General features: G+C 42.4%; 2 protein-coding genes across 7 annotated transcripts in view; one reads left to right on the top strand and one right to left on the bottom strand.

The window, feature by feature from the left end:
* Positions 1-4843: 4843 nt before the first annotated feature.
* On the bottom strand, positions 4844-6398 carry LOC135230568 (spidroin-2-like). The gene is made up of 3 exons (XM_064280013.1): positions 6336-6398; positions 5796-6239; positions 4844-5552 (listed from the first exon to the last, which is right to left on the bottom strand). The coding sequence occupies exons 1-3, from the start codon at positions 6396-6398 to the stop codon at positions 5205-5207; spliced, it is 855 nt and encodes a 284-aa protein (XP_064136083.1). The 3' UTR covers positions 4844-5204.
* CCSAP (centriole, cilia and spindle associated protein) overlaps positions 6323-25637 on the top strand; it is a 32244-nt gene continuing 12929 nt past the window's right edge. For 2 of the 6 annotated variants that reach the window (XM_010594937.3, XM_010594936.3), the window contains exon 1: positions 6323-6724. In XM_010594937.3, the coding sequence (XP_010593239.2) occupies positions 6397-6724 (328 nt within the window). In that variant the 5' untranslated portion in view covers positions 6323-6396. The remainder of the gene's footprint in view (positions 6725-25637) is intronic. The other 4 variants (XR_010321596.1, XM_010594935.3, XM_023554238.2 and 1 more) reach the window with 3 other exon arrangements.

Raw genomic sequence — 25637 nt, 5'->3', positions numbered from 1 at the left:
TTAGTAGCCCAGCACCAGACCCTTCCTTTCTATCGGCACCCTCATCTCCCTTGTGGGGTGATTTCCACGAAAGTAATTCCTGGGGCTAGCTCACTGATGGTTCCCTCTAACCAAGTTGAGGTGCAGGTCTTCCTTCTTCTGCCCAGGCTGGCACCTTTGGAGTCCCCTTTGTTCCTGCCCATTTTCCACCCTCTCCATTTCTGTGAGCCCCTTAGGCCTCCCCTAAAGTTACTCTTAAGAAACCAGTCCCAAGTCTGTATAATTTGCCATCATTATATCTTATAATTTCTTTTCATTGGTCATAACTTCACCCGCTGATATGCAGAACAAACCTACACCATGACCCACATGGGCTGCCCTTCAGTGCTGTATAAACAGTGGGTTATTTAGAAGCACTTCTACCTCCCCTGCTCTAGAAATTGGTTTAAAATTGGAAAAGGTGTGGGTCAGGGTTGTATCCTTTCACCACACTTATTCAATCTGTGTGCTGAGTAAACAATCCAAGAAGCTGGACTATATGAAGAAAAACAGGGCATTTGGATTGGAGGAAAACTTATTAACAACTTGCATTATGCAGATGACACAATCTCACTTGCTGAAAGTGAAGAGGGCTTGAAGCACTTACTAATGAAGATCAAAGACCACAGCCTTCAGTATGGATTACATCTCAACATAAAGAAAACAAAAATACTCACAACTGGACCAATGGGCAACATCATGCTAAACGGAGAAAAGGTTGAAGTTGTCAAGGATTTCATTTTACTTGGATCCATAGTCAACACCCATGGAAGCAGCCGTCAGGGAATCAAATGGCTTATTGCATTGGTGAAATCTGCTGCAAAAGACCTCTTTAAAGTGTTAAAAGGTAAAGATGTCATTTTGATGATTAAGGTGCTCCTAACCGAAGCCATAGTATTTTCGGTTACTTCATATGCATGTGAAGGCTGGACAATGAATAAGGAAGACTGAAGAATTCATGCCGTTGAATTATGTTGGTGAAGAATACTGAATATACCATGGACAAATCAGCCAGAATGCTCCTTTGAAGCAAGGATGGTGAGGCTTCGTCTCAATTAGGACATGTTATCAGGAGAGACATGTTCCTGGAGAATGACATCATGTTAGGCAAAGTAGAGGGTCAACAAAAAAGAGGAAGACCCTCAACGAGATGAATTGACACAGTGGCTTCTATAATGCATTCAAATGTAACGATTACGAGGATGGCACAGGACTGGGCAGCATTTCGTTCTGTTGTGCATGAGGTCGCTATGACTCAGAGCCAACTCAATAGCTCCTAACAACAACAGCTCTAGAAATACAATTTTATAGATACTGCTTTTGATCATATTAGATTTCTTAACAGCTACTCTGTCCTATAGGGTCACCATGAGTCAGAATTGACTCAATGGCAATAGGTTTGGGTTTTGGTATACTTTGCTTATGCTGAATTAGATTCCAGAAGCTTCCTCCCTCCCCCACAATTAGGTCTTTTTCATCCTGTTCCTGTTGTCTAAACACAAAACCAAATATATAAATAGACATATGTTATTTTTCTCTGCCTACTGCTCCTTCTTTTGGGGAGTCATTTCTTTCCCATTATATGTGGTTCTGGTGAGGCTGTCAACCTCAGTATCTTGCCCTGCCTCCTCTACAATGATGGGCATGTGAGCCAGGCTTGATGAATCATGTCACCTTGTATCCCTGGCAACAGCTAAGCATAAGGCCAAAGAATCTTTCTCTGTAATTGAATAACAACAAAGTTTCTTGTGCTGGTTGTCCTCAGCTAAGAAAATGTACACTTACGGGTACAAAAGGCACTTTCTCCAGCTGCCTGGAGAAAGCCTATTTGCAGAAACCAGGCCCTGATGGGGAGAGCAGATGTAAGAGACATCAGTGTAAGATGAAATCGAGTACCAATGACATTCATGGAACTGAGCTAATAAATATCCTGTTTAAGCTGGTTTAATGTTTTTTTGCCACTTCCAAATGGCTAAGTCCTGACTAACAGTAACCCTTTAAAAAATTAAATTGAAAGCAATACATTTTAACTGTGAAAATAGGGAAAAATAAAAAACAGCCAAATCATTCCTAATCCTATTGTTAATTTATACAAAAAATGGCATTATACCTTACTGACTTTTTTCTTTGTGGTTGTGTGATAGATGACAAAATACGGCCACAATTTCCTCCATCTAGTATGCATGCCCCTTTGCAATGTGAGTTTACTGCTCTTCTCATGCAGGGGTCAGGTTTATTTCCCCGCCCCCTGAATCTGACCTAGCCTCTTGTCTTGCTTTGAGCGTTAGGATGCAGCAAGAGACGTGTATGACTTCCAGTGCTACACCTTGAGAGGCCTTCCAGCTTCTGCTTTTACCCTCTTGGGAGAGGGGAGCCTGAGTCATCTACTGCTGCTATAACCAAAATACCAAAAGTAGATGGTTTTAACAATGAGAAATTTATTCTTTCACAGTCTAGTAGGCTAGAAGTCCAAATTCAGGGTGTCAGTCCGGGAGAAGGCTTTCTCTGTCATTTCTGGAGGAAGGTCCTTGTCATCAATCTTCCCATGGACTAGGTGCTTCTCTGTGCAGGAACCCTGGGTTCAAAGGATGTGCTGTGCTCCTGATGCTGCTTTCTTGTTGGCATGAGGTCCCCCACTCTCTGCTCCATTCCCTCTCCGTTTATCTCTTAAGATAAAAGGTGGTGCAGGCCACACTCCAGGGAAAGTCCCTTTACGTTGGATCAGGGATGTGACCTGACCAAGGGTGTTCTAGTTCCCCTAATACTTTTTGACATAATCTAATCTTTCCTCATTAACCACAGGCAGAGATTAGGATTTACAACAGATAAGAAAATGATATCAGTCACAAAATGGAAGACAACCACACAACACTGGGAATCATGGCCTAATCAAGTTGACACACATTTTTTGGGGACACAATTCTATCCATGACAGAGGGTCACGTAGGAAGGTCAGTCTAGCATTCTGGAGGAGGAGATCACATGCAGGAGAACCAAGACAGCCCAGCCCACAGTCAGCCCCACTGCCAGGCTTGTGAGTGAGGTCATCTTGAAGGACCCAGCTCTCTCTCCAGCTGCATGCAACTGCATAAGTAAGCCCAAATGAAACCAGCAGAGGGCTGCCCAGCTAATCCCCTGTGACGGTTAAGGTTGTGTGTCAACTTGGCTGGGTCATGATTCTCAGTGGTTCGGCAGTCGTATGTTGTGATCACTTCCACGATGAGATTTGATATATGGGATCACCTCCATGTTGGGATCTGCTGTGAACAGCCAATCCATTGAGAGGGAGCTTCCTTGAGCATGTGGCCTGCATTGAATATGTGTGGACATTCTGGCAAGGCTTGTAGGCTTTTGCTCGTTCTGAATCCTGCAGCTGGCTTCTGTTCATCTGACCTCCAGTTCTTGGCACTTGAGCTTGCAGTGTCTTGCCTGCCGATCTAGGGATTCGTTGATCTTCACAGCCTGTGAGCAAGAGCCCTGCTCTCTGACCTCCTGATCTTGGGTTCACCAGGCCCTGCTGTTACTTGAATCAGGAGACATCTCTATCCTGACCCACAGACTTGGGACATTCCAGCCTCTACAACTCTGTGAGCCATTTTCTTCATATAAATCTCTCTCTATATTTACTTATATGCTTTACTGGTTTTGCTTTTCAAGAGAATGCAGCCTAAGACAGCCACAAATTTGTGAGATGTAATAAATTTTTGCCCTTTTAAACCATTAAGGTTTGAGGTGATCAATTATGCAACAAAAGTTAACTGAAACAGACTGCCCTGCATTTTTCCTATAATGGCATATGGCCATTTCCGCATGGTATTAAGTATTTACCGTGGTTCTTTCACCCTCCATCTGCTTGTAGTATGGTGGTGGCTTGCACGTTGCTTGGATGCTAGAAGCTATGCCACCGGTATCTCGAACACCAGCAGTGTGAACCATGCCGGGAAGTTTTCAGTGGAGTTTTCAGACTAGGAAGAAGGGCCTGATGATCTACTTCCAAAAATTAGCCAGTGGAAACCTTACGGACCACAATAAAATACTGTCCAAGAGAGTGATAGAAGATGAACCCCGTACGTTAGAAGGCACTCAAAATACACAGTGACTCTAGCACAATGGACTCAATCATACAAATGGTCCTGGGGATGGCTAAGGATGGGCAACATTTCCTTCTGTTGTGCATGGGGTCACCATGAGTAAGAGGAGACTCTGGTAACTAACAAAAACAGCAAGCTTCTTTCCATTGCAAATATTGGAAACCAACCCTGGCCAGCTTTAACAAAAGGGAAATGCATTAGAATGTTCCTGGGACACCTCAAGGAACAGTAGGCAAAGCTGGAGGAGGTGGGGGTGGGGTGGGGTCAGGGTTGCTGTGAGGCTGTCAGCAGCAGTGCCAGGAGTTCCTCGCCAGAAAACTCAATGCCATCCAGGGCCAAGGACGTCTGGACTGTTTCTGAACTGCTAACTTCAAGTTCTCAGAACAGAACATGTGACCCGTCCAACTTTGGCCAGTTTAACCATGGCGCGGGTGCGAGGACCACAGAGACAGAAGTGAAAAAAACCGTCGAAGTCCTGGAAATCCCAGCGTGGAAGGCAGAAACGAGGTTAACTCATGGCCTAGCCCTGCTTACTAATGGCTTAAATACGCTTAGATGTTTAAATACTTTGTTCCTCTCAAATGTTTTTGGAGCTACTGTATCAAGGTGCCATTAAAAAGGGGGAAGAACTAGCGAGCGGCAACTTTTGAAACTGTAACGACAGCCCAGGGCAATGTTGTATATACTTCCACACAGTTCAAGGGAAAAACACACGGTTTTGGTGCAACTGGGTCTCAGATTGAACGGCACTGCAGTTTTAATCATAAGTTTTAAAATAAGCGTGGGGTGTAGACAAGAAAGGAGTCGCACTAAAACATGAAAAGGTGTTAAAGCCAGAGTAACAGGTGTGTGAACACGAAGCAGGCCAGAGCTGAAGGGTAGACTTCGAATGGATTCTGTGAACCGCGACCAGCTGCAAGTTCGTCGGAAGAGGACACCACAGGAGTGTTGCTCGCGGCCGCAGCTTGGGGCAGGGGGCTCCATGTTTCACTCTGGACAAGCCGATCCCAAGACGCCCGAAGTGGGGGCCAGGCAGAGCATCACCCCGACGCTGACTGACGCCTCCCGCAGTGTGACGGGTGCCTAGGGCAGTGCCTACAGGAACTGGGGGTGAGCCTGCGCCTCGAATGTGCGCGCCAGGGACTCGGGCCTGGGACCCCCAAGGCCTGGCAGAGTGCCTGAATCCAGGTGCGCGCTCCCCTGCACTGAGGCAGCCGCCGCGCCTGCCGGCCGCCCCCACGGCGAAGGGTGGAGCGGGCTGGGGGCCGGGGAAGCGCGTCGAGGGAGGCGTCTGCTCTCAGAGGATTTAGGCGGCGCTTTCGCTCTCAGCAGCACGAACATCTGCCTCCGCGCAGCGCCATCGGCGACATCTTGCTCCTCCGGAGAGCGATGCGGGAGCGCAGGCCACGCTGAGCCGCTGCTCGCCTGGCGCCGCGGCCGGGCCTGCAGGACCGAGCGCGGGGCCGGAGGAGGACGAGGTAACAGCCGGCCGCCCGGGTCCCGCCCGCTCCCCTCCCTCCCCCGCCCCAGCTCGGGGGACGCAACAGAGGCCCGGCTCCCCGCGCCGCCGCCGCCCGCCACGCTCGCCCCGGGCCTCTCGCCCCCACTTCCTCCGCCCGCCCGCCCGCCGGCCCGCGCCCCCGGCCGCCCGCGCTCCCCTGTCCCCCGGCGACCCCGGCTCCTGACCTCCGCGCGGCCCCAGAAGTACCGCCTGCCCCGGCGGCCGGCCCCGCGCGCACCCCCTGCGCCGGAGCCGGCCGCCCCTGTCCGGACCCCGCCCGCAGCGCGCGTGGTGGGCAGGGGGACGTGGGCGGGGCCGGAGCACCCCCAGCCGCGCGGCCCCGCCCCGGCCCCGCCCACACCACAGCGCCCCGCCCCCAGGCCCCAGCCCCCGCCCACACCACAGCGCCCCGCCCCCAGGCCCCAGCCCCCGCCCACACCACAGCGCCCCGCCCCCAGGCCCCAGCCCCCCACACTACCGCGGCACCGCCCCCAGACCCCAGCCCCGCCCACACTACAGCGCCCCGCCCCCAGGCCCCAGCCCCGCCCACACCACGGCGCCCCCGCCCCCCAGACCTGCCCCGTCGGGGCGGGGCCCTGTTTTAAAAGTCGCGGCGGGAGGGAGCCGGGCTGGGGCAGGGGCGGGGCCGCGGCAGGTCCTCTGTTTCGTGTCCCGATCCCTTAGGTGGCGGCGGCGGCGGCGGCTGGAGCTGCAGACTGCGGGGCCTGGGCTAGCAGGGCGCGCCTGGACGCTAGGTGGGCGGGCGGCGCGGCGCGGGCCGGGACCATGTCCCCCGGCAGCAAGGTGAAGAGCGAGTACATGAAGCGCTACAAGGACCCCAGGTGGGACATGTACGGGCCCTGCTACCGCGAGCTGCTGCACTACCGCCTGAGCCGCCGGCTGCTGGAGCAGGCGCACAACCCCTGGTTTTGGGACGACTGGGGCCCGGCCAGCTCCTCGGACGACTCGTCGTCGTCGTCGGGCGGCGGGGGCTCCCCGTGCCCCGCGCCCCAGGGCGCCCCGGCCTCGTCCCCCCCGCCCTCTCCGCCCAGGCCCGCGGCGCGGGGGCTGGAGGCCTCGGAGGACGCGGACGCCGGCGCCGCGGCTCTTTCAGGTACCGAACCCGGGGATCGGGGGGCGGGCGCCTGGCCTGGGCCGGGGCCGGGAGCCGACCTCCGCGAGGGACCTGCTCCAAGTTACTGCATCCGCTCTGGGATCTTAACTTTCCACTGCGCAGTTTCTTGCAGCGCTCTGGGGCAGCTCTTCCATTGTTTTCTTTGTAGGCTAAGAATCCGCCCTTTGACAAAATAAAGGAGGTGCCCGCTTGCCTCCCTCCACTCCCCGTGTTTGCATGATTGGCTTCTTCCGGGCTGGGCCAGCTATGAACTTAGGGAAGTGCCACTCTCCAAACCTGGGGTCTTCACCTGAGGCTGTGAGCCATTGGACGTTTTCTAAGCGCCCATTTTTGATAAGAGGAGCCCCAGCTTTCATCAGATTCTCAGCGGTTACCCCAGAGGTTAAGAACCCCTGAGCTAAGCTTTCTGTCTTGTGAATGAATGGGGCCCTTGTTTCTGTATGAACTCTCTGACCTCATTGGCTGTCCCTAAGGAACATTTTGCATTTGTTTACACACACTGTTGTCTAACTCAGGGTTGGCAGGGAGCGTTCTTTGTAAAAGCTGAGTCCTCTCTGCTTCTGGTCCACCCCATCCTTCCTCTTGCACCCATCAGAAAGCCTGTGGTGAGGCAGAGCAGCTGGAGCTGGCAGATGGCTCCTGGCACCATGCATCCCTCTCCAGCTCAGCCACAGCCCTGCTCTACTTCTTCTTCCTGTGGAGGGTTGCAGAGCTGGAGACCCTCAGCACGTGATGCTGAGTCGATGCTGTCACTAAGGGCTGAGTTGGATTCCGCAGAAACAGCCCGGAGTAATGACCAGTTCCATACTGCTACTCCAACTCATTGCCAGCACTGCCCCAAGGCCACTCCAGTTATAAAGAGGCTCTGCTAAGAGTAATCACTAACACTCATTGAGAGCTTATTATACATCCAGCCACTGATCTAAGAATACGTATTTACTTATTTAACATTCAAGACAATCCTGAGAGGCAGATACCATCATTTTTTTATCTCAGAGTTCTATAGATGGAAAGATGGCAGCTCAGGATAAATAATCAGTAGCTCTCTTTTTGTTTGTTTACCCCATTTGGGAGTGGATCAGATTCTTATCCTGGCCACTCAGATGGTGAGGAGAAGAGGAAATTTAGAATATGAACCAGGCCATTTTGCCCTTGGTGATGCTGTCTTCAGCTGTTGACAGTTTATTATCTGTGGCAGTGGTGCCTTCCTGTTATCATATGTTGCGTGTGAATTCCCATGAGCTCCTCTTGCTTCAGTGATCAATTGCTAGAAATTCAAATAACAGAAGTGGAGGGGTAGGGAAACATGCCTTCCAAATAATTCTTGCGGGCACTGATCTACTAGCTAAATTATGAGATGTACTTTGTCAGGCCGAATGGGCTCTTCTCTCCTCTCCTCTCTCCCCTTTCATTGTTTGTGAAGGAGCTGTCAAATAGTTGAGTGTATATCTAAGTACAGTTTTTAGACAGCAATGTAGTGTAGTTGGAGCCCTGATGGTTCAGTGGTTAAAAGCTCGGCTGCTAACCAAATGGTCAGCAGTTCAAATCTACCAGGCACTTCTTGGAAACCCTGTGGGGCAGTTCTACTCTGTCCTATAGGATCACTATGAGTTGGAATTGACTCAATGGCAATGGGTTTGGTTTGGTATAGGCAGTATAGTTGGTGCTTGTGTTTACCTATTCAGGTATGCTCTGAGGTCATGGTTATTTGGGTTTCCTTAACCGTATTGAATCCTCCCAGTGGCTAAGGTCAGTTATTTCTTCTCTGATAGTCACTGAACAAGATGGATTGATACAGTGTCTGCAAAACTGGGCTCAAACATAGCAACAATTGTGTGGATGGTGCAGGACCAGGCAGCATTTCATTCTGTTATACACAGGGTCGTTATGAGTTGGAGCTGACTCCACAGCACCTAACAACAACTGGCTTAGGTGTCAGGGAGAAGAAAACGTACTTTTCTGCTTCTAGGACACACAAGCTCAAGGGCTTGTGCTTGCCTCTGCCCCTTATAGTCCCTGCAGATTTCTCCATTGGGCAGGACTGCAAACCCTTGTTTTTAAGTGGATGGCTTTATATACTAGAGTGATAAACACTCTTGAGTTTCTGTAAAACACAGAAAGTTGGTTCTTGTTTTTATCGAAGCCATATATGCACATAGAAACATATAGTGCTATATGGTTCATTATAGAAGTGTGACAGCTTCCCCTCCAGCCCCTACATGCACACCTACCTACACATACCAGTGGTCTGTTCCTTAAGTAGCCACTGCCAACTCTTCTCGTTGTTTCCTTTGATATTTATTTCTACATCTCCATATAACATGGCTTTTATCAACACTTCTTGGTTTCTTTTCCATTTTTTTTAGCGTCATCTATTAATTTTAATCCTTTTTTTTTTTATCACTCTTCTAACCCATGGAAACCCTGGTGGCATAGTGGTTAAGTGTACAGCTGCTAACCCAAAGGTCAGCAGTTCGAATCCACCAGGCGCTCCTTGGAAACTCTATGCGGCAGTTCTACCCTGTCCTATAGGGTCACTATGAGTCGGAATCGACTCAACGGCTCTGGATTTGGTTTGGTTTGGTTCTAACCCATGCATATTTCCCATCCCGAGGTTTTTTCAATACAATTATCATAGTTTCTTAGGTTAAAAATTAGTATTTTGTGCTATAGCACAGTATTGCACCTGTGGAAAATGGTACTTAGGGCTGATCCGTGTTGCCTACCATGACTCCTTTGTTTCTTTCGTAATGCAATCAGCACAGCAGGCACACTATCAGTCTTAGAGATGTCGTAGGAGCCCTTGTGGTGCAAATGGCTAAGTGCTCGGCTGCAAATCAGAAGGTTGGAGGTTCGAGCCCAACAGTGGCTCCACAAGAGAAAGACCTGGTGATCTGCTTCTATAAAGATTACAGCCAAGAAAACCCTTTGGGGCAGTTCTGCTCTGTCATATGGGGTCTCTATGAGTAGAAAACAGCTTGATGGCACCCAGCAACAACAGAAACGTCCTTCCCTGGGCTTCTGAACTACGTCAGTCTGAACTGGGTGCTGCTCATTCGGTCTGCTGCCTGGCTGGCATCTTGGGAGATCCCTATACCATCAACTCAGGGACTTCTGTGCTTCTCTCTTGGGTGGGATCCTCTGTTCTGCGACTCTCATTTTATTGTCTCTCTTGGTTACTCCCTTTTCTAGAGCTCATCTTTTAGTAGCTTCCTGAGAAAGGATATGTGAGAGGTTAATTTTCTGAGAACTTCCATACCAGAAGATAGCTGAAAGATAAGAGAGAATTTGCTAGCCTGTGATGTTAATGATATTATTCAATAATTTCTGTATTCTGTTTGATCGCCTTTCTTTGAAATGGGCACAAATATGGATCTCCTCTAATCTGTTGGCCAGGTAGCTGTCTTCCAAATTTCTTAACACAGGTGAGTAAGCACTTCAGTATTGCATCTGTTTGTTGAAGTTTCCCAATCGGTATTCCATCAGCTCCTGAAGCCTTGCTTTTCATCCTCACCTTCAGTGCGGCTTGTACTTCTTCCTTTAGTATCAGTGGTTCTTGATCATATGCCACATCCTGAAAGGGTTGAATGCCGACCAATTCTTTTTGGTATGGTGACTCTGTGTATTTCTTCTATCTTCTTTTGATGCTTTCTGCCTCATTAAATTTTTTACCCATAGAATCCTTCAGTATTGCAACTCCAGTCTTGAATTTTCTCTTCAGTTCTTTCAGCTTGAGAAATGGCAATCGTGTTCTTCCCTTTTGGTTTTCTAACTCCAGGTCTTTGCATATTTGATTATAAAACTTTACCTTGTCTTTTCAAGCCACCCTTTGAAATCTTCAGTTTAGCACTTTTACTTGACATTTCTTCTGTTTGCTTTAGCTACTCTGCTGGCAAGAGCAAGTTTCAGAGTCTTTTTTGACATCCATTTTACTCTTTTCTTTTTAATGACCTGTTACTTTCTTTATTATGATATCCTTGATGTCATCCCACAATTCTAGTCTTTGGTTATTTGTGTTCAATGCATTAAATCTATTCTTGAGATGGTCTCTAAATTATGGTGGGGGTGTATTCAATGTCATATTGCTTTGATTTTCTTCAGTTATAACTTGACTTTGCGTATGAGCAGCTGGTGGTCAGTTCTGCAGTTGGCCACTGGATTTGTCTTAACTGATAATATTGAGTTTCTCCAATGCCTTTTTCCACAGATATAGTTGATTTGATGCCTGTGTAAACCTTCTGGCTAGATTCAAGTGTATAGTTGTTGTTTGTGTTGTTGAAAAAAAGCATTTCTGATAAATAAGTCATTAGTCTTGCAGAATTCTGTCACGTGATCTCCAGCATCATACCTATCACCAAGGCCATACTTTCCAACCACTGATCCTTCTTTCTCGTTTCCAGCTTTCATGTTCCAATCACCAGCTATTATCAATGCATCTTGTTTGCACAGTTGATCAATTTCAGATGTGGCAATTTGTAAAAATCTTCCGTTTCCTCATCTTTGACATTTGTGATTGGTGCATAAATTTGAATAATAGTCATTTTAACTGATCTTCCTTATAGGCGTATGGATAGCATTGTACTTCAGGATAGGTCTTGAAATTTTTTTTTTTTTTGATGTTGAATACAATGCCTTTCCTCTTCAATTTGTTGCTCCTGGTATTACAGATCACAAGATTGTCCAATTCAAAATGGCCAATACCAGTCCATTTCAGCTCACTAATGCCTGGGATATCAATCTTCAAGTGTTCCATTTTATTTTTGACAACTTGCAATTTTCCTTGGTTCATATTTCATACATTCCATGTTCCGATTATTCGTGAATGTTTACAGTGGTTGCTTCTCATTTTCAGTCATGCCACATCAGCAAATGAAGGTCTAGAAGGCTTTACTCCATCTGCGTCATTAAGGTTGACTTTATTCTGAGGAGGCAGGTCTTCTCTAGTCATATTTCTAGTACCGTCCAACCTGAAGGGCTCATCTTCCAGCACTTCATTACGTTATTATCCTTTCGGATCATATCAATTATACTTCTTTTTAAATTTACTTTTGTGGTTGCCCTAGAGTTTATAGTATGTGTTTGCTCTAAGTGCACTTTCAAAGACCACTATACCATTTTACAGTTAATACAGGTACGTTTTAACATAGTCTTCCCAGTTCCTCCCTCCTGTGCCTTATAATGTGGAGCCCTGGTGGCTTGGTTTTCATCCCTTATAACACTGCTGTCCTACATTTCACTCATCCATAAACTATAATCATCCAGTGTATTGTTGCTATTATTATTTTAAATAAATTGTTATCTGTTAGATCAGGTTAAGAACAAGAAAAATAAAAGATTTTATTATGCTTCGTTTATTCCTTTTCAAACTCTCTTCCCTTTTTTTATGTGGATCTAAGTTTCTGATGATACAATTTTCCTTCTCTCTGAAGAGCTGCTTTTAACAGTTTTTCTGCAAGGTAAATCTAGTGGCAAAAAATTCTCTCAATTTTTGTTCGGGAAAGTATTTCTCTTTCACCGTTGAAGGATATTTGCTTGTTGTAAAATTCTAGCTTGGTAATTTTTTTCTTTTAAATATTTTACTCTACTTTTGTTTGTTTGCATGGTTTGTGAAGTCTAGTGTAATTCTTATCCTTGTTCCTTTATAGGTAAGGTATTTTACAACTCTTTATTCTTTCAGGATTTTCTCTTTGTCTTTGATTTTCTACAGTTTGGGTACGATATATCTAGGTGTAAACTTTTTTCTGAGCTTCTTGAATTTGTGGTTTGGTATCTGTCAACAATTTTGTATTATTACTTCAAATATTTCTTCTGTTCCTTTCTTCTTTTTCTTGTAATCCCATTACGTGTATATTACACCTTTTGTAATTGTTTCAGAGTTCTTGGATATTCTCTTCCATTTCTCAGCTTTTTTTTTCTTGCTTTTAATTTTCATTTTAAGAAGATTCTAGTGACATATGTTCAAGCTCACTGATTTTTTCCCAGCTGTGTCCAGTCTATTACTGAGTCCATCAAAGGCATTCTTCATTTCTGTTACAGTGTTTTTTATTTCTAGCATTTCCTTCTGATTTTTTCTTAGAGTTTACATCTCTCTGTTTGCCTTACCCATCTGTTCTTGCATGTTGTCTTATTTTTCCATTAGTTTGCATTGCATATTAATCACCAAAAACAAAACAAAAAAACCTACTGCTGTTGAGTCAATTCCAACTCATAGTGACCATGTTGCTGTTGTCGTGTGCTGTCGAGTTGATTCCAACTCATAGTGACCCAATAGGACAGAGTAGAACTGCCCCATAGGGCTTCCAAGGAGTGGCTGGTAGATTCAAACTGCCAACCTTTTGGTTAGCAGCCTGGGCTCGTAACTACTTCACCACCAGGGCTCCATAGTGACCATAAAACCCAATGCCGTCGAGTTATTTTAAATTTTCAATGTGATAACTCCAAAATCTCTTCTCGTATTTGAGCCTGGCTCTGATGTTTGCCCTCTGCCTTTAGACTGTGTTTTTTGCCTTTTAGCATGCATTGTAATTTTTTGTTAAAGCTGGACATGATATATTTGGCAAGAAAAATTTATAGTTGTAATCTCCTGTAAATCTCTGTTGATGTGAATGTGGTGGTAAGGTGTAGGGGGAGGAGAAGCTTTCAGTAGTCTTATGATTAGGTCTCAGTCGTTTAGTTAGCCTGTGCTTCTGGGTTGGGACCGTAACAAGTTCCTCTCAGCTTCTCTTCCTCACCCGCTAGGTTAAACAGAAACTCTAGAGGGGACTGGAGTTGGGTATGTCTTTTCTCCCATGTCCAACGCTAGAGGGGGCTGCAGTTGGGTATTTCCCTTCCTCCATATCAAAGGCTTATATCAAAGGCTATACACTAGTTTTTCTCCTGGTGCTTGTGCATTGTTAGTTATGGTTTATGATGAATTTATGCCATGTATTAGAGCCTCTGGAAACCTTGGTGGCATAGTGGTTAAGAACAATGACTACAGCTGCTAACCAAAAAGTCGGCAGTTCGAATCCACCAGGTGCTCCTTGGAAACTCTATGGGGCAGTTCTACCCTGTCCTATAGGGTCACTATGAGTTGGAATTGACTCGATGGCAAAGGATTTTTTTTTTTTTTAATTAGGGCCCCTAGCATTGTACCTATTTTTTCTTCCATGATTTTTTTTTTTTTTTTTTTTATCATTTTAGGTTTTATATTTAGGTCTTTGATCCATTTTGAGTTAGTTTTTGTGTATGTTGTGAGGTATGGGTCCTGTTTCATTTTTTTCATTTTTTGACATCTATTTTTGCCAGCACCATTTGTTAAAAAGACTGCATTTTCCCCATTTAATGGACTTTGGGCCTTTGTCAAAGATCAGCTGACTGTAGTTGGATTGATTTACGTTCTGGGTTCTCGATTCTGTTCCATTGGTCTATATGTCTGTGTACCAGCACCAGGTTGTTTTGCTGGCATGGCTTTATAGCAGGTTCTGAGATCAGGTAATGTGAGGCCTCCTACTTTGTTCTTTTTTTTCAGTAACACTTTGCTTATCTGGTGCCTCCTTCTGTTCCGTATAAAGTTGGTGATTAGTTTTTTCATTTCATTAAAGAATGCTCTTGGTATTTGGACCAGGATTGCATTATATCTGTAGATCACTTTGGGTAGAATTGACATTTTCACAATGTTGAGTCTCCCTGTTTATGTGCATTCTTTTGCATTTATGTATGCAAAATGCTTTTCCGTTTATGTAGGTCTCTTTTGGTTTCTTGCAGTAGTGTTTTGTAGTTTTCTTTGTATAGGTCTTTTATGTCCCTGGTTGGGTTCATTCCTAAGTATTTTATCTTTTTAGGGGCTGTCATGGATTGAATTGTGTTCCCCCAAAATTTGTGTATAAATTTGGATAGGCCATGATTCCCAGTATTTTGTGATTGTTCATCATTTTGTCATCTGATGTGATTTTCCTATGTGTTATAAATCCTGGCTCTATGACCTTAATGAGGTGGAATAGGCAGCAGTTATGTTAATGAGGCAGGACTCAATCTACAAGATTGGATTGTGTCTTGAGCCAGTGTATTTTGAGATATAAAAGAAAGAAGTAAGCAGAATGACAGGGGGACCTCATACCACCAAGAAAGCAGCACTGGGAGCAGAGCACATCCTTTGGACCTAGGGTTCCTGCGTGGAGAATTGCCTAGTCCAGGGGAAGATTGATGACAAGGACCATCCTCCAGAGCTGACAGAGAAAGCCTTCGCCTGAAGCTGATACCCCGAATTTGGACTCGTAGCCTACTAGACTGCGACAGAATAAACTTCTGTTTGTTAAAGCCATCTGTTTGTGGTATTTCTGTTACAGCAGCACTAGATGACTAAGATGGGCTATTATGAATGGTATTGGAGCCCTGGAGATGCAGTGGTTAAGAGCTTGGCTGCTAACCAAAAGGTCTGCAGTTCAAATCCACCAGTCACTCCTTGGAAACTCTATGGGGCAGTTCTACTCTGTCCTATAAGGTTGCTATGAGTCAGATTCAACTCAATGGCAACGGGCGTAAATAATATTGTTTTCCAGATTTCCTTTTCGAAGGTCTCTTTGTTGGTGTATAGGAATCCAGCTGAATTTTGTATGTTTATCTTGTATCCTGCAACTCTGCTGAATCTTTCTATTCTAGTAGTTTTCTCGTGGAATCTTTGGGGTTCTCTATGTGTAGGATCATATCACCTGTGAATAGGAATAGTTTTACTTCTTCCTATCCAATTTAGATGCCCTTTATTTATTTTTCTTGCTCTGGCTAGGACTTCCAGCACGATATTAAATAGGAGTGGTGATAAAGGGCATCCTTGTCTTGTTCCTGTTCTCAGAGGAAATGCTTTTAGCCTCTCTCTGCTGAGAATGATGTTGGCTTTTGGTTTTATGTAGATGCCCTTTATTATGTTGAGGAATTTCCCTTCTATTCCTGTTTTATTGAGAGTTTTTATCAGGAATGGGTGTTGGACTTTGTCGAATGCCTTTTCTGTGTTGATTGAGATGACCATGTGATTCTTTTCTTTTGTTCTATTTATGTGGTGGATTACATTGATTGATTTACCAATGTTGAACCATCTTTGCATACGTGGCATGAATCCCCCTTGGTTGTGGTATATCTTTTTTTTTTTTTTTGATATGATGTTGAATTCTGTTGGCTAGGATTTTGTTGAGAATTTTTGCATCTATATTCATAAGAGATATTGGTCTGTAATTTTCTTTTTTCGTGGTATTTTTGCCTGGCTTTAGTATCAAGGTTCTGCTGGCTTCATAGAATGAATTTGGAAGTATTCCTTCCTTTTCTATGCTCTGAAATAGTTTGAGTATTACTGGTGTGAGCTCTTCTCTGAATGTTGGGTTGAATTCTCCAGTGAAGCTGTCCAGGCCAGGGTTTTTTTTATTGAGAGCTTTTTTTTTTTTTAATTACCTCTTCAATCTGTTCTCTTGTTTTGTGCCTGTTCAGATCTTCTGTCTCAGTTTGTGTTAGCTTAGGTAGGTAGTGTGTTTCTAGAAATTTGTCCATTTCCTCTAGGCCCTCAAATTTGTTGGAGTACAATTTTTCATGGTATTCTCTTATGATCCTTTTTATTTCACTTGGGTCTATTGTAATGTCCCCCATCTCATTTCCTATGTGGGTTATTTGCTTCCTCTCCTGTTTTTCTGTTGTCAGTTTGGCCAATAATTTGTCAATTTTGTTGATCTTTTCAAAGAATCAACTTCTGGTCTTGTTGATTTTTTTCCATTGTTCTTCTGTTCTCTATTTCATTTATATTTGCTCTTATCTTTATTATTTCTTATCTTCTGGTCCCTGTGGGCTTCTTTTGTTATCCCCTTTCTATTTGTTCGAGTTACAGGGTTTATGTTTTGATTTTGGCCCATTCTTCTTTTTTTATGTCTGCATTTCTTGGTATAAATTGACCTCTGAGCACTGCCTTTGCTGTATCCCAGAGGTTTTGGTATAATGTGTTTTCATTCTCATTTGATTCTAGAAATTTTTTGATTCCATCTTTGATTTCTTCTAGTATCATCGTTTTTAAGCAAGATGTTATTCAGCTTCCATGTGTTTGATTTTTTTTTCCCTTGCTGTTCCTGTTATTGATTTCTACTTTTATGGCATTGTGATCAGAGAGAATGCTTTGTATTATTTTGATGTTTTAGATTTTATTGAGGGTTGCTTTGTGGCCTACTCTGAAATATGGTCCGTGTGCACTGGAAAAAAATGCATGCTTTGCTGCTGTTGGGTGGAATGTTCCATACACACCTATGAGGTCAAGTTGGTTGATTTTGGCCTTCAGATCTTCTGTATCTTTGTTGAGTTTCTTTCTAGTTATTCTGTCCTTTATCAAAAGTGGTGCGTTGAAGTCTCCTGCTATTATTGTGAAACTGTCTATTTCTCTTTTCAGCGCTGTTAGAGTTTGTTTTTTGTAATTTGGAGCCCTGTCGCTGGGTGTGTGGATATTTATTAAGGTTATGTCTTCTTGGTGGACTCTTCCTTTAATCATTATATAATGTCCCTCCTTGTCTTTATTGTTGATTTTGCCTTAAAGTCTATTTTATCTGAGATTAATATTGCCACTCCTGCTCTTTTTTGGTTACTGTGTGCTTGATATATTTTTTTCCATTCTTTGATTTTTAATATATTTATGTTTTTGTGTGTAAGGTGTGTCTCTTATAGACAGCATATTGATGGGTCTTTTTTTTTTTAATCCATTTTGATACTTTCAGTCTCTTTATGTGTGCATTTAAGCCATTGAATTCAGTGTGATTATTTATAGGTATGAGTACATTGCTGTCATATTATGGGTTTTTTTTTTTTTTTTTTAATGATGCTGACATTTTCTCTGTTCCTCTTACTTTCCTGTGCTGGGTTTCTTTTGTCTGGGATTTTCTTTTCTTTCGTTATTATAGATTTTGTGTTTACTGAGTATGTTTTTCTTCTTTTTTATTCTGATGAGTAGGTTTGTTAAATTTCTCTGTGGTTACCTTGAAATTTATCCTTATCTTCCTAAGTTTGAACCAGTCTTTTATTACTTGATATCACTTTGATTTCCTCTCCATTTGAAAGTTCTATACCAAACCGTTTATTCCCCCTTTTATTGTTTTCATGTTATCACCATTTACAGATTGATGTCTCTGCTTTTCTGGTTTAAGTCCTTTAGCTTTATTTTATTGTTGAGAATTGTTTACATAGGTTGGTATCCGGCTGATGCTGTCCTGTGTCCTAGCCTCCTGTTGTTGATTCTCTAACTGAAGGACTCCCTTCAATATTTCTAGTAAGTTTGGTTTAGTTTTTACAAATTCCCTTGATTTCTGTTTATCTGAATTGTCCTAATTTAACCATCATATCTGAGAGAGAGAGAGTTTTGCCAGATATATTCTTGGTTGGCAGTTTTTTTCTTTCAAGGTTTTATATATGTCATCCCATTTCTTTCTTGCCTGCATAGTTTCTGTGGAGTAATCAGAGCTCAGTCTTATTGTTTCTGCTTTGTAAGTGACTGTTCATTTTTCTTAAGCTGCTCTCAGGATTCTTTCTTTGTCTTTGGTTTGGCAGGTGTGATTGTGATATGTGTTGGTGACTTTCTTTGGGGTCTGTCCTATATAGGCTTTGTTGAGCTTCTTAGATGGTTAGCCAGCATTTCATCTTTCATCATATTTGGAAGGTTTTCTGCCAGCAAATCTTCAACAATCTTCTCTGTGTTTTCTATTTTCTTCTCCTGTTCTTGAGCTCTGATCACATGCAAATTTTTTGCTTTTAATTGTGTCCCACATAATTCTTAGGTTTTCCTCATTCTTTTCTCTGACTTTTCTTTTTTTTTGTTGTGTATTAGAAGAAGTTTTACAGAGCAAATTAGGTTCTCATTAAACAATTAATACACATATCGTTTTGTGATATTGGTTGCCAATCCTACAATACGGCAATACTTTCCACTCATCGACCTTCAGTTCCCCATTTCCAGCTTTCCTGTCCCCTCCTGCCTTCTTGTCCTTGCCCCTGGACTGATGTGCTCAATTAGTTTCATCTTGTTGTTATTAGGTGCTGTTGAGTCAGTTCCAGCTCATAGCAACCCTGTGTAAAACAGAACAAAACACTGCCCAGTCCTGTGCTATTCTCACAATCCTTGCTATGCTTGGGCCCATTGTTGCAGCCACGTGTCAGTCCATCTCATTGAGGATCTTGCTCTTTTTTGCTGACCCTCCACTTTACCAAGCATGATGTCTTTCTCCAGGAACTGATCCCTCCTGATAACGTGTCCAAAGTCTGTAAGATGTAGTCTTGGCATCCTTGCTTCTAAGGAGCATTCTGGCTGTACTTCTTCTAAGACAGATTTGTTCATTCTTTTGGCACTGCATGGTATATTCAATATTCTTCACCAGCATCACAGTTCAAAGCTGCCAGTTCTTCTTTGGTCTTCCTTATTCATCATCCACCTTTTGCATGCGTATGAGGCTATTGAAAACACCATGACTTGGGTCAGGCACACCTTAGTCTTCAAGGTGACATCTTTGCTTTTTTAACACTTTAAAGAGGTCTTTTGCAGCAGATTTGTCCAATGCAATGTGTCTTTTTATTTCTTGGCTGCTGCTTTCATGGGTATTGATTGTGGATCTAAGTAAAATCAAATCCTTGACAACTTCAGTCTTTTCTCTGTTTATCATGATGTTGCTTATTGGTCCAGTTGTGAGGATTTTTGTTGTCTTTATGTTGAGGTGTAATCTATACTGAAGGCTGTGATCTTTGATCTTCATTAATAAGTACTTCAAGTCCTCTTCACTTTCTGCAAACAAGGTTGTGTCATCTGCATATGGCAGGTTGTTAATGAGTCTTCCTCCAATCCCGATGCCCCGATCTTTTTCATATAGTCCAGCTTCTCGTATTATTTGTTCAGCATACAGATTGAATAAGTATGGTGAAAGGACACAGCCCTGACACACATCTTTTCTGAGTTTAAACCATGCAGTATCCCCTTGTTCTTTTCGAACAACTGCCTCTTGGTCTCAGTGCAGGTTCCTCGTGAGCACAACTAAGTGTTCTGGAGTTCCCATTCTTTGCAATAACCAAAAAAACCAAACCCATGACCGTTAAGTTGATCCTGACTCATAGTGACCCTATAAGACAGAGTGGACCTGCCCCCATATAGTTTCCAAGGAGGGCCTGGTGGATTCCAACTTCTGACCTTTGGTTAGCAGCAGTAGCTCTTAACCACTATGCCACCAGGGTTTCCATTCTTTGCCGTGGTATCCGTAATTTATTATGATCCACATAGTCAGATGCCTTTGCCAATCAAGAAAACAAAGGTAAACATCTTTCTGGTGTCCTCTGCTTTCAGCCAGGATCCATTTGACATTGGCAGAGATATCACTGGTTCCACATCCTCTTCTAAATCTGGCTTGAATTTCTGGCAGTTCCCTGGTGATGTACTCTTGCAGCTGCTTTTGAATGATCTTCAGCAAAATTTTACTTGTGTGTGATGTTAATGATATTGTTTGATAATTTCCATATTCAGTTGGATCACCTTTCTTGGGAATAGGCATAAATGTGAACCTTTTCCAGTCAGTTGGCCAGGTAGCTGTCTTCCAGATTTCTTGGCACAAATGAGTGAGCACTTCCAGCACTGCATCCATTTGTTGAAACATCTCAGTTGGTATTCTGTAAATTCCTAGAGTCTTGTTTTTTGCCAATGCCTTCAGTGCAGCTTAGATTTCTTCCTTCAGTGCCATCAGTTCCTGATCATATGCTACCTACTGAAATGGTTGAACACTGACAAATTCCTTGGTATAGTGACTTCGTGTATTCCTTCCATCTTCTTTTGATGGTTCTGGTGTCATTTTAATACTTTCCCCATAGAATCCTTTTGTATTGCAACCCAAGGCTTGAATTTTTTCTTCAGTTCTCTCAGTTTGGGAAATGCCAAGCATGTTCTTCCCTGTTGGTTTTCTAACTTCAGGTTTTGCACATGTTATCATAATACTTTGTCTTCTTGAGTTGCCCTTTGAAATCTTCTGTTCAGCTTTTTTACTTCATCATTTCTTCCATTTGCTCCTGCTACTTGATGTTCAAGAGCAAGTTTCAGGGTCTTCTGACATCCATTTTGGTCTTTTCTTTCTTTCCTGTTTTTTTTAATGACCTTTTGCTTTGTTCGTGAATGATTCCTTGATGTCAATCCACAAGTCATCTGGTCTTCGGTCATTAGTGTTCAATGCATCAAATCTATTCTTAAGATGGTCTCTAAATTCAGGTGGGATATACTCAAGGTTGTACTTTGGCTCTTGTGGACTTGTTCTTATTTTCTTCAGTTTCAACTTGAACTTGTATATTAACAATTGATGGTCCATTCCACACTTGGCCCCTGGCCTTGTATTGAGCTTTTCCATCGTCTCTTTTAACAGATGTAGTCGATATGATTCCTGTGTATTCCATCTGGTGAGGTCCATATGTACAGTCACCATTTATGTTGTTGAAAAAGAGGTATTTTCAGTGAGAAGGCATTGGTATTACAAAATTCTATCATGTGATCTCCTTGGAAACTCTATGGGGCACTCTGTCCTATAGGGTCACTATGATTAGGAATTGACTTGACGGCAATGGGTTTATCATGCGATCTTGGGCATTGTTTTTATACCCAAGGCCATATTTTCCAGCTACTGATACTTCTTTTTTTCCAACTTTCACATTCCAATTACCAGCATCCTGACTGCATGTTTGATCAATTTCAGACTGCAGAAGTTGGTAAAAATCTTCAATTTCTTCATCTTTGGCCTTAGTAGTTGGTGCGTAAATCTGAATAATGGGTCTTCCTTGTAGGCGTATGGATATTATTCTATCACTGACAGCATTGTTCTTCAGGGTATATCTTAAAATGTTCTTTTTGTCAGTGAGTGCAACACCATTCCTCTTCAAGCTGTCATTCCTGGCATAGTAGACCATATGATTGTTCAATTCATAATGGCCAATACCAGTCCTTTTCAGTTCATTAATGCCTAGGATATTGATGTTTATGTATTCCATTTCATTTTTGATGACTTTCAATTTTCCTAGATTCATAGTTTGTATATTCCACATTCTGGTTATGAATGGATGTTTGCAGCTGTTTCTTCTCATTTTGAGTCATGGCACATTAGTAAATGAAGGCCCTGAAAGCTTGACTTTATCCACATCATTAACGTTGACTCTACTTTGAGGAGGCAGCTCTTCCCCACTTGTATTTTGAGTGCCTAACAACCTGAGAGGCTCATTTACTGGCACTATATCAGACAGTGTTACACTGCTATTCAAAAGGTTTTCACTGGCTAATTCTTTTCAGAAGCAGAATGCCAGGTCCTTCATCCTAGGCTGTCCTAGTCTGGAAGCTCAGCTGAAACCTGTCTGCCATTGGCAATCCTGCTGGTATTTGCATACCAGTGGCATAGCTTCCAGCATCACAGCAACACACAAGCCCTTACAGTACGACAAAGTGACAGGTGTGTGGTAGGGAGGGGAAGGTCCTAAAACTGGTAAGGGATCACCAGAGATACCAAATCAAACCATATCTCAAAAGAAACTGACTCAAAATATAACCTAATCCTGTGCATTGAGTCCTGCCTCATTAATATAACTGTCTCTAATCTGCCTCATTAACATCACAGAGGTTAGGATTTATAATACATGGGGTAATCACATCAGATCACAAAATGGTGGACAACCACACAATACTGGGAATCATGGCCTAGTCAAGTTGATACACATTTTTAGGGGACAGAGTGAAATCCATAAGAGGGAATTTTTGCTTCACCTTACCAGAAGTGTGAGGTGTGGGAAACTGTTTCTCTGGTTACTGGGTGCTCTGTCTCTTGTTGGGAGCTCTGTGACGTTACCTTCCTGGCTGTGTTCTAAGATGGTGATGCTGTGCCATATTAGTTGGCAAGGGATCTCCACTCTGTATCTCTCCTCGTTCTCTATTTTCCATCAGTTTCTTCTTCCATTCAGTGTTTGATCAAGTTCTTTATCCCTTCATTTGATGTTTAGGGTTCAAGGATTCAAGTCTGTATCTGTTTTACTTAGTTTCTCGGGTCTCTGTTGTAGAAGGATGGCATGGTACTTTTATCTAGGGGGTCATGTTGGCTCCGCCTCTTGTTAAAGTTTGTTTGTTTGTTTTAGCAACCAGTTCTTAACCACTGCACTACCAGAGCTCCAGCAATTCCCCCCCCCTTTTTTTTATTGTACTTTAGATGAAGGTTTATAGAACAAACAAGTTTCTCATTAAACAGTATACATATTGTTTTATGACATTGGTTAACAACCCCACGACTTGTCAACACTCTCCCCTTCTCGACTTTGGGTTCCCTTTTACCAGCTTTCCTATTCCCTCCTACCTTCTAGTTCTTACCCCTGGGCTGGTATGCCCCTTTAGTCTTGTTTTGTTTTATGGGCCTGTCTAATTTTTGGCTGAAGGGTGAACCTCAGGAGTGACTTCATTACTGAGCTAAAAGCATGTCTGGGGCCATACTCTCCAGGTCTCTCCAGTCTCTGTCAGGCTGGTAAGTCTGGTCTTTTTCTGTGAGTTAGGATTTTGTTTTACACTTTCCTCCAGCTCTGTCCGGGACCCTCTATTGTGATCCCTTCTTGTTAAAGTTTTGATGAACAAAAGTTTTTAACTTTTATGAGGTCCCATTTATTTATTTTATCTTTTGCTCTTTGTGCTTGTATTATTATATTAGATAAAATCAGTTGTTGAAAGCTAGGCCAGACAGTGTTGCCCCTGTGTGTTCTTCTAAGAATTTTATGGTTTTAGTTTGCACATTTGGTTCCTTTGTCCATTTTGAATTTGTTTTTATGTATGGTGTGAGGCATGGATCATGTTTCATTTTTCTGCATCTGGAAATGCAATTTTCCCAGCACCTTTTATTGAAGAGACTCTTCTTTTCCCGTTGAATGGACTTAGCACCCTTGTCTAAAATCAGTGGACCGTAGATGTGTGGGTTTATTTCTGAACTGTCTTTTCTATTCCGTTGGTCTATGTGCCTATTGGTATACCAGTACCAGGCTGTTTTGATTACTGTAGCTCTATAGTATGTTTTAAAATCAGGAAGTATGAGTCCTCCTACTTTGTTCTTCTCTTTTAATATTGTTTTAGCTATTTGGGGCCTCTTGCCTTGCCATATAAAGTTGAAGATTGATTTTTCCATTTCTGTAAAGAAGGCTGTTGGAATTTTTATTGGGATTATATAGATCACTTTGGGTAGTATTGACATCTTAACAATATCAAGTCTTTCAGTCCAAGAATATGGGAGATCTTTCCATTTACTTTGTCTTCTTTAATCTCTTTCAGCAGTGTTTTATAGCTTTCATTGTGTAAGTCCTTCGTATCCCTGGTTAGGTTTATTCCTAGGTATTTTATTCTCTTAGATGCTATTGCAAATGGAATTGTTTCTCTAATTTCCCTTTCAGATTTCTCATTGCTGGTGTATGTATAGAAACCCAATTGAATTTTTTTTTTTGTTGAACTTATACCCTGCAACTTTGCTAAATTCCTCTATTAGCTCTAGGACTCTGGGATTTTCTATGTATAGGATCATATCATCTGCAAATAGAGATAATGTTACTTCTTCTTTTCCAATCTGATACCTTTCATTTCTTTTTCTTATTGCTCTGGCTAGGGAATATGTAAATTCTAGAAATATTCCATGCAGGCTTGACAAGAATGCATATTCTGTAGCTGTTGGCTGCAGTGTTCTATATATGCCCATTAGTAAATTTTGTTAATTCTCTTATTCAAGTATTTTTTTAAAAGTCAGACTGTTCAATAGAACTTTCTGTAATGATGGAAATTTTCTCTTTTTCCATTGTTAAATATGGTAGCCACTAGCCATATGTGATTTTTGAGTGCTTGACACCTGACTAGTGCAACTGAGGAAGTGAGTTTTTAATTTTAGTTAATTTAAATTTGTATTTAAGTAGCCAGATATGATTAGTAGCTATTATATTGAATAGCATGGTTCTAAGTTAAGATTCAATTCATATTTTTGTTTAAGTGGGACTATTTGGTCTTATTAACTACTGACAAAATTTTGCAATCTTCCACTATATAATTGTGGATTTTCTATTTCTCTGTGTAATTCTGTTAATTTTTGCTTTATATGTTTTTTCTGTGTATTGAGTGCAAAAAAATTTAGAACCATTCTATATTCCTGTTAAATTGAAACCTTTATGACTATTAAGTGACTTCTTTATTTTTGGTTATAATAATTTTTGCCTTAATACCTATTTTGTCTGATATTATTGCTATATCAACTTTCTTTTGTTTACTATTTACAAAGTATAACTTTTTCATACTTTATTTCAATATTTAACCTGTTTTAAACAGCATGTACTTGGATTTTTTAGTGTATGTGTGTGTAAATATAGTCTTACGATCTTTAACTGGAGTGTTTAATCAATTTACGCTAATGAAATTACTGATATGTTTGGGTTTAAATCTCGAGTCATTTTGTGCTTTCTATTTGGTTCATCTGTTTCTTTTTTCTTGACTTCTTTTGAACTGACTTATTTTCATATTCCATTTTCCTCCCTCATCTAGTTTGAGAGTTACACTCTGTTTCTGTTCTTTTAATAGTTGCCCTTAGAAGTTACAGTGTGTATTTTTATCAAAGTCAATTGTTAATTGATACCCTTATTTTTCTCTACTTAAGCACTATTGAGATTATGTATTGGATCCAGGCCACACCCCCTTCCAACTGCTTGGCTGCTCACATCAGATCACAAAATGGAGGATGGTTACACAATATTTGCCAAACCACTGAGAATCATGGCCTGGCCAAGTTGACACAGAATCTTAACCATCACAGAGTCCTGGACTGTTATTTTTAGGAGAAAATAAACATTCCTTAGTTTAGCCTAGAAAGTCTTTATCACCCCCTCGTGC

The sequence above is a fragment of the Loxodonta africana genome, chromosome 3, assembly GCF_030014295.1.
Source record: "Loxodonta africana isolate mLoxAfr1 chromosome 3, mLoxAfr1.hap2, whole genome shotgun sequence".
NCBI lineage: Eukaryota > Metazoa > Chordata > Mammalia > Proboscidea > Elephantidae > Loxodonta > Loxodonta africana.
The sequence above is the reverse complement of the archived record's forward strand: the minus strand, read 5'-3'. Positions and strand labels throughout refer to the sequence as shown.

Coding starts and splice junctions, on each gene's coding strand:
- LOC135230568 (XM_064280013.1), bottom strand. CDS start 6,398: ATGGTCCCGGCCCGCGCCGCGCCGCCCGCCCACCTAGCGTCCAGGCGC. Junction 6,240..6,335: donor GGCGCGCCCTGCTAGCCCAG/GCCCCGCAGTCT, acceptor CCCCTGCCCCAG/CCCGGCTCCCTCCCGCCGCG. Junction 5,553..5,795: donor ACTTCTGGGGCCGCGCGGAG/GTCAGGAGCCGG, acceptor TCGGTCCTGCAG/GCCCGGCCGCGGCGCCAGGC.